Source organism: Sebastes umbrosus, chromosome 21, assembly GCF_015220745.1.
Source record: "Sebastes umbrosus isolate fSebUmb1 chromosome 21, fSebUmb1.pri, whole genome shotgun sequence".
Classification (NCBI taxonomy): Eukaryota; Metazoa; Chordata; class Actinopteri; order Perciformes; family Sebastidae; genus Sebastes; species Sebastes umbrosus.
Window position 1 is genome coordinate 7,441,132 of NC_051289.1, and position 15,527 is coordinate 7,456,658.

General features: G+C 38.3%; 1 protein-coding gene across 5 annotated transcripts in view; it reads left to right on the plus strand.

The window, feature by feature from the left end:
* Nucleotides 1-4,333: 4,333 nt before the first annotated feature.
* asap1b (ArfGAP with SH3 domain, ankyrin repeat and PH domain 1b) overlaps nt 4,334-15,527 on the plus strand; it is a 64,386-nt gene continuing 53,192 nt past the window's right edge. For 4 of the 5 annotated variants that reach the window (XM_037756587.1, XM_037756591.1, XM_037756588.1 and 1 more), the window contains exon 1: nt 4,334-5,027. In XM_037756587.1, the coding sequence (XP_037612515.1) occupies nt 4,902-5,027 (126 nt within the window). In that variant the 5' untranslated portion in view covers nt 4,334-4,901. The remainder of the gene's footprint in view (nt 5,028-15,527) is intronic. The other variant, XM_037756589.1, reaches the window with a different exon arrangement.

The window sequence follows — 15,527 nt, forward strand, 5'->3', positions numbered from 1 at the left end:
GCTTCTCTAATTAAGAATAGCTTTGAGAATAACTAATTAAATCTAAAGATAATAAAATATACAACATCGTTTTGCACATGTTTATGGGTGTTTCTGCAACTATGTTCATTTTTGAGTCTCCTAAATTATTATTTTTTATTTTTTTCTATTAAAATATTTAAAAATTGTAACCATCAGAGTATATAATACACATAAACAGGTACACAAAATTACATATAGTTGTTAAGATTTTAATATACTAATTAGGTCAAAAGATATTAAAATATACATCATAGTTTTGCACATGTTTATGCAACTATGTTCACTTTTGACTCTCCCAAATTATATTTTTTTTCTATTTTCATTTTAACAATCAGATTATGTAATATATATAAACAGGTACACAAAATTACATTTTTATCTGCAACATGCTTATTTTTTTATGGTTTTCATCACTTGTTCTTTCTAGGCCTAAAGGTCCTTAACGCAGCATTACAATAATATTTCTATAATAATATAAATTATTCTATAATATTTTTTCTATAATATTTTGTAGACATTTAAATAAATTTTCATCAAACTTTGTGCATCATTGTGAATACTGAGATAAAAATATTTTAGAGAGGCTTCTCTAATTAAGAATAGCTTTGAGAATAACTCATTAGGTCTAAAGATATTAAAACATACATTATAATTTTGCACATGTTTATGGGTGTTTCTGCAACTATATTCACTTTTGACTCTCTCTAACTAAAAAAAAAAATCAGCCTCTATGAATTTTAATTTGACAAGATATTTCACTTTAAGATGAACAATTTAAACAACTTTTAAGAGAAGGTCATGACCTCTGTGTTGAGAATAAGGCTCATTGTCTGTAAGAGTTTGTAAATATTATGTGACAGAACTGTGAAGTTGGTTTAAAAAAGAGGAAGTATCTGTTTTTGTGTATTATACATACACATATTTTATTACATGTGTATATCTTTTTTTTTATGTGTGGCTGTCTGGCTGCAAATCTGCTTCCCTTATGGGGACAATTAACTTTGAACTGAATCTGAACTGAATTTATTTCAGAGGTCGATTAGCTTTACCATACAGACAATGACAGACTCTAAATTCATAAAATGATTCTTTGGACACATATATGACACCAATATCTAGCTCATTTTACCAGAAAACATTTTCTTTCCCAAGTGACAGTTAGCTGAACTAAATTGAAATAAACTCATCTGACAGTAGGGGACACTAGAGCAACCTCACTAAAACCAACTGTTTTATCAGCCCATGTTAGCCTATAGGAAAATTAATGTAATGACCACCAGTAACAGCTCATGGGAATTAATTTGGTTATCTGTTACTTACTTTTTTGACTAACAAAAATCATAGATATCATATTAGAACGTAACACTTAGAAATAGTGTGGTGAAATTATTTGTCAGGGCGGTGATTCTCAAAGTTTTGTGTCGTTATGTTATAAACTAGAAAGCCCTAATGGAGTATTTTCTACCATTAACGTTGGAAATTAAGCTTTACATTGAATATCTTGTCTTGTTTCTAAAACATTTTTACCGGTTTTAGATTATGGAGATGTTTTGTACATGCACGCCTCTGCTCAGTGCCTTCATATGCTTGATGTAGCTTACCATGCATCCTTAAGGTTCATCACAAATTGTAAAGCTCTAACTCACCACTGTGAGTTGTACTCTCGGGTGGGATGGCCTGCATTGGCAACCTGTAGGCTCTCCCATTGGTACATCCTTAAGGTGATTCTGGGTCTGCTCCCACAATACTTAGGTGTTTTTATTACGCAAAAATGTTTTGGACATTATTCACTGCGTTCGCAGGACCTCTTTGTGCTCTCTGTCCCAAAAGCTCTGACAAAAATTGGGGAAAGGGCTTTTGCATATTCTGCACCCTCAACCTGGAATTTGCTCCAAAATGACCTAAAAATCAAGAAGCTGGTATCATTAAACGTTTTTAGATCTAAAATGAAGGCTTTAGAAGCAGACTCTATGGCATGCCAATGTTTTTAGCCCCGTTGTTGTACAGCTGACTCCCAGAAAAGTTCCTTCTTGTCCCCCATTTATCTTTAGATAGTTCTCTTTTAATGCAAATTTAATGCTTTTAGTGTTTGTGAATTGTATTTTATCTCTATTTGTGTCTGCAACTTGGTGTTCTTGCTGCTGACCGTCTCGGCCAGGTCTCCCTTGGAAAAGAGGTTCTTAATCTCAATGGGACTAGCCTGGTTAAATAAAGGTTAAATAAAAAATATATATATTGTTGCTTTTAAAGGTCAAACTGACAATATTTAGGTTATCTGCTATAATTATAATAACACTCGGGACTGTTAATATCTATCTAATTGTGGCTTCAAGTCAAACAAACGACACATTAATGTCTTTTTTCCCCTGTAAATGGTTGTTTTCTGTGGCAGGCCTACAGTCCAGCAGGGCTCTCTCCAGCAGTCACAGATTCCACACCGCGCATGCGCAGAACGGCTCCTCGGCCGCGTCAACCAGGCGGTGGGTGGAGGAGAAACGCGTCAAGCTGACGTCACTAGGAGCAAAATACCGGAAAACGGATACATTTTATTTTCAAAATAAAATAATAAAATTATATCGTGACGACTTGAGTCATGTGCATTATGATAAAAATGTGATTATATATCACCAGAAGCTCTATTTAAATGCTTGTAGCGTCCGAACATTTTGTTTTTAACTTGGAGAAAGGGGTAGGGAAATATAAGTTTTACTTCTACTTACTCCTTTTCGGACACTATTACTCTTGTTTTGTTTGTTATTATTTTGTATCTGTTTTTATTTATTTTTATGTTCGAAATAAAGTCTTTCATTCATTCATTCAACTTCAAATAAATTCAATTAATTGTAGTATATTAGCTACAATTAATTTACAATACATGTATAATATTAAAAATGGCTGCTACTCTTACAAGTACCTTTCAGCTTCTAGCTTACATATGCAGCATAGAAATACAATATTTAGGGCTATCAATCCATTAAAATATTCAATCGCAATTAATCGCATGATTATCATGATTATCATGATTAATCACAAATGAATCACACATTTTTTATCTGTTCAAAATGTACCTTAAAGGGAGATTTGTCAAGTATTTAATACTCTTATCAACATGGGAGTGGACAAATATGCTTGCTTTATGCAAACTTACATACATATCTATTATTGGAAATCAATTACTAACACAAAACAATGACAAATATTGTCCAGAAGCCCTCACGGGTACTGCATTTAGCATAAAACATATGCTCAAATCATAACATGACAAACTGCAGCCCAACAGGCAACAACAGCTGTCAGTGTGTCAGTGTGCTGACTTGACTATGACTTGCCCCAAACTGCATGTGATTATCATAAAGTGGGCATGTCTGTAAAGGGGAGACTCGTGGGTACCCATAGAACCCATTTTTATTCACATATATTGAGGTCAGAGGTCAAAGGACCCCTTTGAAAATGGCCATGACAGTTTTTCCTCGTCCAAATTTAGTGTAATTTTGGAGCGTTATTTAGCCTCCCTCTCGACAAGCTAGTATGACATGGTTGGTACCAATGGATTCCTTAGGTTCTCTAGTTTCATATGATGCCACTAGCTTTAAAACTACAATCGTAATATTGCAAGTTGCTAAAATGCATTAAAGAAATTAATGTTGTTAAAACGAATTTGCGTTAATGCTGTATTATCGTTAACTTTGACAGCCTTAAAAATATTATATATTATTATTTCCATGGCTGAACGTTCCCTTTAAGGAGAGGAAAACATGCACATTCTCAAAATTGTTTGTGGTGCTGGGAGTAGATCCCCTCCAATATGTACTTTTTCAAAGAAATGACTTGCTCCCGCACACACTTTTCTCTGCTTTATAAGACAACATTTCGGTCAACAAGGACATCATGTCCTGGTGAAGGTCCTTGTTGACCGAAACATTGACTAATAAAGCAGTGAAAAGTGTGTGCGGGAGCATGTCATTTTTTTGAAAATGAACATTCCCTTTAATACATTTAATAACACAATTTAACCACAGCATATTGGGAAACAACAACAAAATGTGACAAAAATTGGCAGCTATTTTTTTTAAAAAGTGTTAATATAATAAAACTTGTGCAACATACGCAGACTTATATGTTCATTGGTCTGTTATATGTGACAATGGCATTCAAATAACATCTTTTTTTAAATGAATATGTCTATACTTGAAAACATAAATAATTCATTCATTTTTGGGATTAACAAAGAAAAAAAAAAAAAAGTCACCCCAGTCAGTTTTATTCTGAAAAACTTTCACCGGACATTACGTCTTCACCTTCCAGTTGCCTTGACACTCTCTATCTCTCTGAGAGCAGCTCCAGCGCGGCCGAGCAGCAGCAGAGAGAGAGTAGAGGAGCAGTTTAACGTGTCTGCGGCGGCTTTTAGCGTTAAAAAACACCAACTACGGCCGGAGAAGAGAGGACCAAACCCCGCTGCAGTCAACAGACCACCTCGGGCAGACTATGGACTATGATAAATACTAACCACAGGCTGGTAACGGTGCGCTGTTTTGACGACAAGCGGTTTATTGAACATCTGTAGAGAGCAATAATGAGGGCATCCGCTATTCTCCACCTCGGCTTCTCCTCCGAGGTTTAGATAGTTAGACTCTATTTAGACATCTTCTGAAGGAAAAAAACACACCGAGAAGACAGACATTTAGCTATTTCCCTCCTCCCATGTCCCCTGAGACACAGTGAAGTCATTTGAGAAGAAGACACGTCTTAATCATCACAGTTTTTGCGAGGAAAAACCAGACTCCCATCGCTTTTTCGTCTATTTTTAACTCTTACATGGTTTTGCGCTTCTGAGCATTCATCGCACAAACCCTCCCGAGGGCTTTTTCCCACCTTAAAGGATGCCGGATCAAATATCGGTGTCCGAGTTTCTCTCGGAGACGACAGAGGATTACAATTCCCCGACGACATCCAGCTTCACCACCCGACTGCAGAGCTGCAGGAACACAGTGAATGTGCTGGAGGAGGTAAGGCCACAGTGTCAGCCTGGCTCTCTGCAGGATGGATGATGATGATGCATGCATGGATGGATGACTGGAGATGCATGATTAAATAACACAACCAAAGATTATAATATTCAAAATAACAGGTTATTATGGTGGAATGCAGTTTATATGCAACCAAACTACATGCAATAAACCATACATTTAACTGGAGATATGTGACATCATTTCAAAATCATATTAGAGGCCAAAATGCATTATTATGTTGCATAATAATTATAACTGCACCTGTTGAGCTGCAGGAACACAATGAATGTGCTGGAGGTTCATTTGCCAGAGATTATAATATTAAAAATAAATATTTAAAACAGTTTTTTTTATATAGTGGAATGCAGTTTATTTGCAACCAAACTACATGCAATGAACCATCAATTTGCAACCAAACTACCAAACAAGCAATAATCAAACTACATGCAATAAACCATGAATTCAACTGGAGATATTTGAGGGGCCAAAATGCATTATTGTGTTGCACATCCACCCACCAGAGAAGGAAATAACTGCACCTGTTGAGCTGCAGGAACACAGTGAATGTGCTGGAGGAGGTAAGGCCACTGTGTCATGATGGATGCATGGATGAATGGATGACTGGAGATGCCTGATTAAAAAACACAACCAAAGATTAGAATATTAAAAATAAACAGGTTTTTATGGTTTGATGCAGTTTATTTGCAACCAAACTACATGCAATAAACCATCAATTTAACTGGAGAAATTTGACAGCATTTCAAAAATCCCTTTAGAGGCCAAAATGCATTATTATGTTGCACATCCAACCACCAGAAAAGAAAAATAACTGCACCTGTTGAGCTGCAGTTGCTGGGAAAGTGCATTTTTTTGATGCAAAAATGTAAATTTGCCTCCTACACATATAGAAGAGATGGCTGGTGCAGAGCTGGAGTGTGTGTAGGTGAACTCTCATCTTGTGAATCTGCTGCTCTTTTCTTGCCAGATATGTAGTGTAATAATAGAGGGGGTGGATGGCTTTTGGTGGTGTAGGGAATAGGAGGCTGTGCACTCAGGCCTGCAGCTCTCTGTGTTCACTATTACATAACTCACAGCTTCAGAGCATGCTGCCAGGCTGTAGCAGTGTGTGTGTGACAGAGAGAGAGAGAAAGACCTTCTCTAGTCCCTGGCAGTCAAATCTGGATTCAACCGTTTCAGGATTATAGAGATTCCCCACTCTTATATAGACCAGATTGCATTCAAAAAACGACTTATTCTCTGAAATCTTGCGCAGAAGCACACCCAAAGTCACACTCTATGATGCTGTGTCACCTTTGATTATGTAGGGGGGGTGTAATCAGGCCAGGCAGGTGGGTTGCTATGTGTGTATGTGTTTCCCCATCTAACCACCCCCCTCCATCCCCCTACATTGGCATCCTTCCTGCTATGATTAAATGGAGCATCAAACCAGGGGAGTGCACACCTTCGCTATTGTCTGTTAACGCCAAAATGTGACCTCATTTCCCACTTTAAAACACATTTAGCTGCGGACATGAATGACTTCAGACTCGCAGTGTAATCTGTCATGTAAAGTGGAAACATTCAAAGTGACTAGATGGGTTTATTTGTAATTAAATAGCTGTACAGATGACATTTAAACATTAAGATGAGCAGTGCAGTAACCGGTAGGGCTGGGATGATACACCTATCTTCTGATTCGATACTATCACGATACTTGGGTGCCGATTAGATATGTATTATAAGTATTGCGTTTCGATATTTATTGCGATTTTTGTTAACTTTTTAACACTAGACCATGGGAAAAAGTTGAATCATACACTTCTAGGGACTTTTACTTTGGAAAATGTCTAAATTAATACAGTAAAAATGTTTGATTTTCAGAATGTATGTAGTCAGAGATGTCCTGAAGTCAAATATATCAGTAATTGTCATGCATTATTTATTTCATTACTTTTCCAGCAACCCAAAAATCAAAGAATAAAGATATTCCCCTCAGAAATTAGGGGTATTTTCAATTTAATTTATAAGGGATATGTAATGTTTTATACTTTCGGTGAATATAATCCAATCAGTGTTATTTCCATTTATGTATTTTGTATATTTGTTAACACCTTATTTAGAAACCCGGGTTTAGTCACACGTGTATACTTCCTTTAACTTCGCCAAGTCCATCGCTAGCTCTTACCGTTAGCTCCGTTCTCTTTATACATCCATGGTCAGCTCCATCGGGGCAGTTTGATTGCATTTACCATAAATGTCAGTATATGGGTGCTCTACAGTTGTAGCGTCGGCCGATTTGACCACGGAGATGCGGGTGACGGCTGGTTTGACCGCACGTTACCGCAATACGATAACGTTTCCTGTCCATGACAGAGTTAGCATGTAGCTTTAGCCATCATGTCTAGCTTTGCTTCTCGTGGTAATGTGTGAAACCCAAGGTGTTTCCATACTTTACTGTATGTGTAGTGTTTACCACTTTGGATTTAAAATGTGAGGGTACAGGTCGTATCTACGCCGACTCTCCGCCGTTTTCTGCTCTGTCGTATCCGCTGGTTTCTGCTCGCTACGGCTGGCTACTGTTTGTTTTGTGACGGATACGGCACGGATATGACGTAATGTTACTCTAACTACAACAATAAAAGTGGTAACTTCCTTCTACCTCTGCATAGACTCAAATGAAGCAAATAGATCAATTCTGGCATTAAAAGAACGATTTCCAAATCGTAAAAAATAAATTGCTATACATGGGTGAATCGATTTTTTTTCTTCCCCACCCCTAGCAACCAGATATGTTTAAAAGAAAAAAAACACAGGCCTCTCTTCAACATCCTAACAGCTACTACAGCAAACGCCCTCTGCTATCCATCACTTCTATCTTCACTACAAGCTTATTATATATCGTGATAATAAAATGGACCAAAACAGAACCAGGGCCGTGTTTATTCTCCAGCTGGAGCACACTGTGTGTCTGCTGACTGTAACAAGGAAAAGGCTCGCATCATGAATCACCTCTCTGGCTCTGTGCCTCCGAACCCAGAGACTGCAGCAGCACAAACGAAAAACATCTGTTCGAGAGGGCCGCCATGTGCGCTGGGCTTCAGTAGCCGCTCTGGAATTTTTTGCAGAGATCACATGACAAGGAAGACCATTATGCTGGTACCGAAAGAGCGAGCAACATGCTCTTCGGTGTTTAAACAAAGGCAAGATGTCCCTGAAACAGATTGGGGCGAGGATAGTCACTCTAAATGGGATACACCCATCAGATGGAGGCGGTTGCAACACATATAAGCAGCAGACAGCCAGCCTAAAGCCACGAACACTGTTAGATTAGTGTCTGTTTAATAAAATTAGCTACCCTGTTTGATCCCTGCGTAGACTTGCATCAGAGCTGCCGCAATGAAGTAAAACTGCCTTCGGCTTCACTTTGCCTGAAGAAGAGTTTGTTTAAAATGTCCCGGGTTTCTTTCTGCTGAGCTCCGAGTTCCTGCAATCAAACTTAAAGCATTCGTCCCGTTTTTATCTCATTCCTCGGTATGTTGACGAGGTAAATTATGCAACGGTACGGCTTGAATATTTAATGCTGTAACTTGAGGGGGTGAATTGACCCTCAGGAGGGGTAGTCATTCTCTGAGTCACCTGGAGGTACAAAGAAAGAGGAAAAAAAGTTGTCGTAGCATCGTATCGTCCTAACACATCAATTATTGATCACTGCATAATGACACCAAAGTATTCACGACTCACCATCCTCCTCCCCTGTAACTTTTCTCTCCCTGTGGCGGCACACAAAGGTGTTTACTGTTTGCAGAGATATGGAAAACAATGAGTCTTAAAAATAACCTTTCTGGCTCGCTGTGACTGCTTGAGACACAGGAGATGAGGGCATTGTGTGTGCGTGTGTGTGTGTGTGGGGGTGGCAGACCGGAAGCTGTGCTGGTATGTGGTGTGGGTTTTATTTTGGTGTCATCTTTTGGTGCTAAGGAGTCATTGGTGTGGTGTTTTTTCCACTGCATTTCCCAGAAAAGCAGTGTCGGTTAAGTTGGAGGGACTGTAGTTGGTATTAATCATCTTTTGTTCATCCACATTCCAGAGAATATAGCTGCATATAACAACAAGTATTTTCATTGTTGACTGTTGTCAAAAATAACCGTAAATGTCCTTACACATTCCAGAAACTCAACGTCTTGGAATCGGTTACTTGATGTATTCAATTATCGATGATATGAATCAGAGAAAAGCAATAAAGTCTTTGGATTTTAGACACGGAACCGGAAAATATTTGGTGTTTTTGATCTGCTAGTGGTGGAGCACAAGGATGACACTGTCTTTGGTTGGTTTTTGTTTGTTAATTCCTGCTCCTAGCACTTGATATCTCATAACCTAGTTGGCAGATTGCCATGGAATTTGCCAAGCACATTTTGGCTATCAAGAGGAAAACCCTTTTTGGTTTTTATGACCCGCTGATCTTTTCTTGAGTGCCACCCTCAGGACAAACTTAACATTTTAGCACCACAATATTGATAAAACCTCAAAAAAGAGGAAGCTTTCTGTGTTTTATTATGTAGTTTGTGACATCCAAGACTTTCGTAGTGATTTGTGTCTTTTATTGTCTCTGGTTACCTGGCAGCTTTTAACAGTTAACCCAAAGTTGTCACTGAATAACATTCTGTAAACAAGCCATGAATCATTTCTGCAGCAGTGGAGATCACTGATATGGTACCTACCGCTCTCTTTTTACTCTAGAAATACACCAATATGATATACAATTTGTGTTGCCTTAGAACTTACTATATTACATGAGGTTATAAGGAATATATTGCAGTATATATTACTGTTTATTATATTTTAGTTGCCATTGCCAAAGTGTAGTTTTTTCTATTTGCGGTCGTGGATTTTTTCTTGGAGAATGTCCCTTCGGTTAATACAGCAACACAGTAAATTATAGCTGCTGCGATTAGTTGTATATTTGATTAGTTATATGGAAAACTAATAGGCAACTATCTGGGCAATCAATGGATTATTTAAGTTATTATTTCAGCAAAACTATCAACCATTTTCGGGTTGCATATTCTTAAGGATTTGCTGCTTCTATATCATGATTGTAAACTGAATATTTTTGAGTTTGGGACTGTTGGTCGAACAAAAACAAGTAGGGCTACAATTATTTTCATTGTCAATCAATCTGTCGGTAATTTTCTTGATTAATCGATTGGTTGTTTGGTCTATAAAATATCGGTTTTTCCCAAAGCCCAAGATGACGTCCTCAAACGTCTTGTTTTGTCCACAACTCAAAGAAATTCAGTTTACTGTCATAGAGGAGTAAAGAAACCAGAAAATATTCAAATTTAAGAAGCTGGAACCAGAGAATTTTCTTTAAAAATGACTCAAACCGATTAAACGATTATCAAAATAGTTGCGATTAATTAAGTGCTTTACAATAAGTGCATCATAAATTCTTTAAAAACACAAAACAATCTTGAGATAGGCACGTCTGAACACTTTAATCTGAATTTCTCCTGCTCTGTACAGACAGAAATGTACAATATGTCAGCGCTCGCCGATATATCTAGTATTGACATACAAAAATATCAGTGCATCTGTAATTTGTTCCACACTGCAACCTATAATAATAACATGTAAAACTCATCTCTTTCCTCCCAAAGACCAAAGAAGAGCAAACACAACAGCAGAGCAGCAGAGAACAGCAAACATTTGCTTGTATGAAAATGTCACATGTTATTACTCTCCCTGTTCCCCTGATATTTAGTTAATATTAGCAGGCAGCAAGCACTTGTTATTCCCCCGCGGGGCATGCATTGTGTCCCTCTCTACCACACAGATGGTACTTTGCGTCACTGGTTTGCTCTCCTAAACCACACAGAGCCGTAGCAGCGATACAAGGGAAACCCTCACTGCATTGGCATTCCTTTGAGCATGCCTCTCGCACCACATCACATGGGCTGGACCAGAAAAATGTTGACTTTTCACAGTCGTTCTATTCAAGCGTGGCTGGGCTTGACCTAATAGGCAGAGGCCTTTTATATTTTTTACTTTTATATAACAGCCTTTTCAGTCGCAGCTCGAGACACTTCAGAGAGTTTGATGCTATTTAAAAAAAATGGCTGAATGGGGAGTTTTATTCCAAACCACTGCGTAAGTCGTCGCCTGAAGTCGTCAGAGAGTAATTCAAAGATTGCAAAAGATGTAGTTTATAAAAATGTCCCATAACTGTTGCTGGGAAAGGACTTAACATTCCTACCATTCTTTTTAAAAGCTTAAAAGTTTATTCATGTCAATTTATATGAGTTAGTGTCACTCCGGTCAGATGTTGGACGCCTCGTTTTGGAAGAAGCTCGTCTTAAAGGCGCCGTGTGGAGATTGTGACCACTAGTGAAGCTACAGAGAGAGATGTCGATGGGATACACATGCAGAAATGCATATGTGGCGGTAAAAGCCAGCAAAGCACCAAGAAAAAGGAGTAAAATACCAGCTGAAGCTGATGTGAGCAATGCCGGTTTTAAAACAAAAGAGCAGTACTTACATATGATTTATGAGGTATAGGCGGTGGTGGTTTTCATAGGCGGAGTATTCACTCTGGGGTGGTAAAATATCATCATCATGTTCAGCTTTCTCTGCGTGATGCAGCACGTTGGCCCAATCCTCACTATTTTTTTAGGGCTGCCCCCTCTTAGTCGATTAGTCATTTTTTATGCTTTTTTCATGCTGAAAGACTTATTTCCAAGAATCTTATGGGCCCATCTCTGGTAAACACAAGATTTAAAGTGGTGCTTTTGTGTGATTCTTTGTGGAGAAACTCCATCTGTTGATTAAATCAGCTGACCTACTATTTTCAGTCAATCACTCTTTCATTCACACACTCAGGCTACAGAGACCGAGCACCGAGCTTGCAAATACACTGGGGCTGCAATTAAACTGTGTTTTTTCTCGCAGTCCAGTAATTTTAGAGCTGCAACGAACGATTAATCAATTAGTTGTCAACTATTAAAGTAATCGCCAACTATTTTGATAATCGGTTTGAGTGATTCTTTAATAAAACAGTCAAAATTCTCTGATTCCAGCTTCTTAAATGTGAATATCTTCTGGTTTCTTTACTCCTCTTTGACAGTAAACTGAATATCTTTGAGTTGTGGACAAAATAAGACATTTGAGGACGTCATCTTTGGCTTTTTGGAAACACTAATCGACATTTTTCACCATTTTCTGACATATTATAGACCAAACAACTAAGAAAATAATGTCTAATCGTTTCAGCTCTTAAATGCATCAGTAGGAATCATTTTTTTTTTATAATATACAGCCCCCGATAGATTAAATAATGTCTGATATTCTCATAATTAAAGTTATCAAACAGTGGAAGTTAAAGGATGTTGCCAACAGCCAATTACAAGTATATTATCTAAAATAAACCCAGAAACAAGCCAAAACTTATTAATAAAACATGATAAAGAAATGAGTGACCCAGAAGTGTGTTGGAAACACATTCAACATGTTTGTAAGGCCTGAAGGATACACACAGTGGTTGAAACGCTGTAAGTAAACAGCAGGACGTTTGTTTATAATAAATCATCCATAGAGTATTTTTAAAGTAATCTACTGTAAGTGTGTGTTTATGATTCACAAAAGCGTTGTTGTTTCCTCTCGGGTTCAATATATTAATATAAATAGTAACAGATAAAGTATTTGTTAAGCATTTGTTAAGCACCTGAGGTCATTTTGTAGACGACACGTTGTCATGTGATGGTTTGAGTCTCGTCACATATATCATCTAACCGCCAACAGGAAGTCAGTTTTAACTATCTACACAGATAACAGATAATGTTTGCTTTTTTCCCCTCACATATTTGTTCATTAACCCTTAGAGGATGAGTCGGCTGCTTCTTTGAGCGTTCTTGATGTGGAAACTACCTGGAAGTCTTATTAAAGCAGTGGATTTCTGTTGAAAGGACATTTCATTTTCCGTTTGTGTGTTTCGCCTGTTGGGGAATGTCTTCTGTCATACACTGAATTAAAAAGGAATACATTTGTGTGTAACATAAATTTGGCTCCATATTTTGGACGGCTTTTAAACCAGAAATGAGGCAAATGCGATGAATAATTCAAAAGCACGAGGCAGGTTTTTATCATACTTGGCTTTACATAACAAAACTTGAGTGCCGGCTATTTGAGGCTCCATTCGGAAACATTTGCGACGGAGGAGCACAGCTGTGTCAAATTCAATTATTTATGAAGTTATGGCTTTTTATTCATCATTTGTCCCCCGTGTCACCAAACCCAGTGAATCATATGGTGTGAGAGAATGGGAGCATTTTTCGTCCCATGGCACCGTTACTCACATGACATCTTGTTCCAGTTAAACTGCACTGTAAAAAAGGAAAAGAGCAGTTAAAGTGGTCATTTCCAAGATACATTATCCGTGATGACTAAATGGTGTTTCCGAGATAACAGAGACACCACTCCTATGATGTTTAATTTTCTTGGACGCAGTAAAGTAGTAAAACTGACATATTTTTGAGTGGAAATGTTTCAGACTGTTCCTTTAAATTCGGACTCAAGCTCATAGTTTTTGATTTAAAACGCTTGCTGTAGCCCGTAGGGTTGAAAAACTCACAACTTGAGTAATTTCTCAACTTAAATTCTTCGCCTCGAAGCGTTCATCTCATCAATAGAGCTTTTATACGGGGGTCAAGTGACGCTTATTAACCATGCACGTTGAAAATTGAGGAAAAAGAAATGGCAAAAGAGTGAAAAGAAGTTAAAGATGCAGTGTATAGAATTTGATGGCATCTAGTGGTGTGGTTGCAGATTGCAACCGATAGTTATGAATATTGTCTTCCATTTCTGCTAATAGATCCCCCCCAAATGTTACACACTGTTCCTTTAAGTTAAAATGGCAAAAATTATCAAAGTTTTGGGAGAATTTCTATTTGAAAACTGCTGCGTTTTGGTTGCTTCTTCGTGCTAACAAAGAGCTGCTAATGCAATAGTGCAGGCTACAGGGCTTTATTTAGCCACTGTACCACATGGCCCAACACATCATTCACGCCATGCCAACTGGAAAATCTCACGTCATTAAAGCATCATTTCCAAATGGTTACCCATTACTAACCTTGTTGTCACATCACATGAATGTAAATTAAGCCTAAATTAGCTGTCTTTATTGTGTTACATATTGTTAGTGGTTTGCTATCAAGTGGAACCAGATGCAAACAAACATAAATTGGTGCTGGATTTTTATTTAGATGTAACTTGCTGCCATTTTGCAAGGAGTTTGACATTTTTGTGTTTACTTTCACCATGAAGGAGATACAGTATTGTAGCTGTTAGAAATCCCCAATATTTCCAACTGGGAATTCCAACTAGGAGGCTGACATGAACAGGTTTAACCACTCAGCTGCTCATAATAACAGTCTGTACAATATGACATGGATGAGGTAGAAGTGAGCGCTACAGTGCCGTAACATTTTTTTGATTAATAAAAGAGCATCTGAGGGGGGAATGCTCCTTTAAATATCACTCTATAAATACCAAACAAACCTCCAAGCCATTTTCTAATTTGTTCTGTCTCCCACAGCAGGAGGTGAGACTCTGTTGTGTTGCTTGTTTGTCGGCTTGTTTGCCGTCTGTGGCTGAAATCTGATAATCGGTCTGTGGGCCACAGCTGTTGGCCTACCTTCCTGCCACAGCTGCACTGCGTATATCATCAAGGGCTATTAGCCGGCAGCGGATTAGCCCCCGACCAGACTCTGCTCCGGCACTCTGATCCCCCTGCTCTACCCCAGATTTAGGCGAGGAAGAGTGGGTCAGTGTTCACATCTGTCTGCAGCCTTCCTCACAGTACAGAGAGACGGTGTTAAAGTCTTCCTCCTCATCGACAAGACAGCCATTTTAATCTCCGATGGAGAAATTCAGTGTGCCATCAATGCAGCTACCAAGTGTGATATATTTGCATGAGCATAGAAATGATGTGTCTACTTTCCTTGTACAAAACAGCAACACTGGTACGCTGCAGGTAGATATTGATCCTTGTAGGTAACACTTTTATTAGCCATGCTAGCAGTGTGGCTATAGGGATGTCAATGTTGGTCAGTTGGTCAGCCCACCACTTTGATTCAGACTGAAATATCTCAACAACTGTTTGATGGATTGCCATGAAATTTCACATTCATGATTCCCAGACATAGTCTTTATATAAGAAGTGGATGTAGTCACCATGATGTCACCCATTGGTTTGTAGACTTCCATTTTGAAGCCTTGAGTTCGGCATTTTGGCCTTCACCATCTTGTTTTTTGGCCTTCGCCATCTTGGTATTTTGCAACCGAGAGAGAGTGGAGCTAAGTACAACCAAACACCAAATAAGACAATTTTAGGCGACTAAATTAACTTTCATAAACGGAAATCTCACTGTAAAAGGGTTAAAGTCTGACGAAAACACAGACAATGCCGTGTTAGCGACCTGTCAATCACAAGGTAGCCACGCC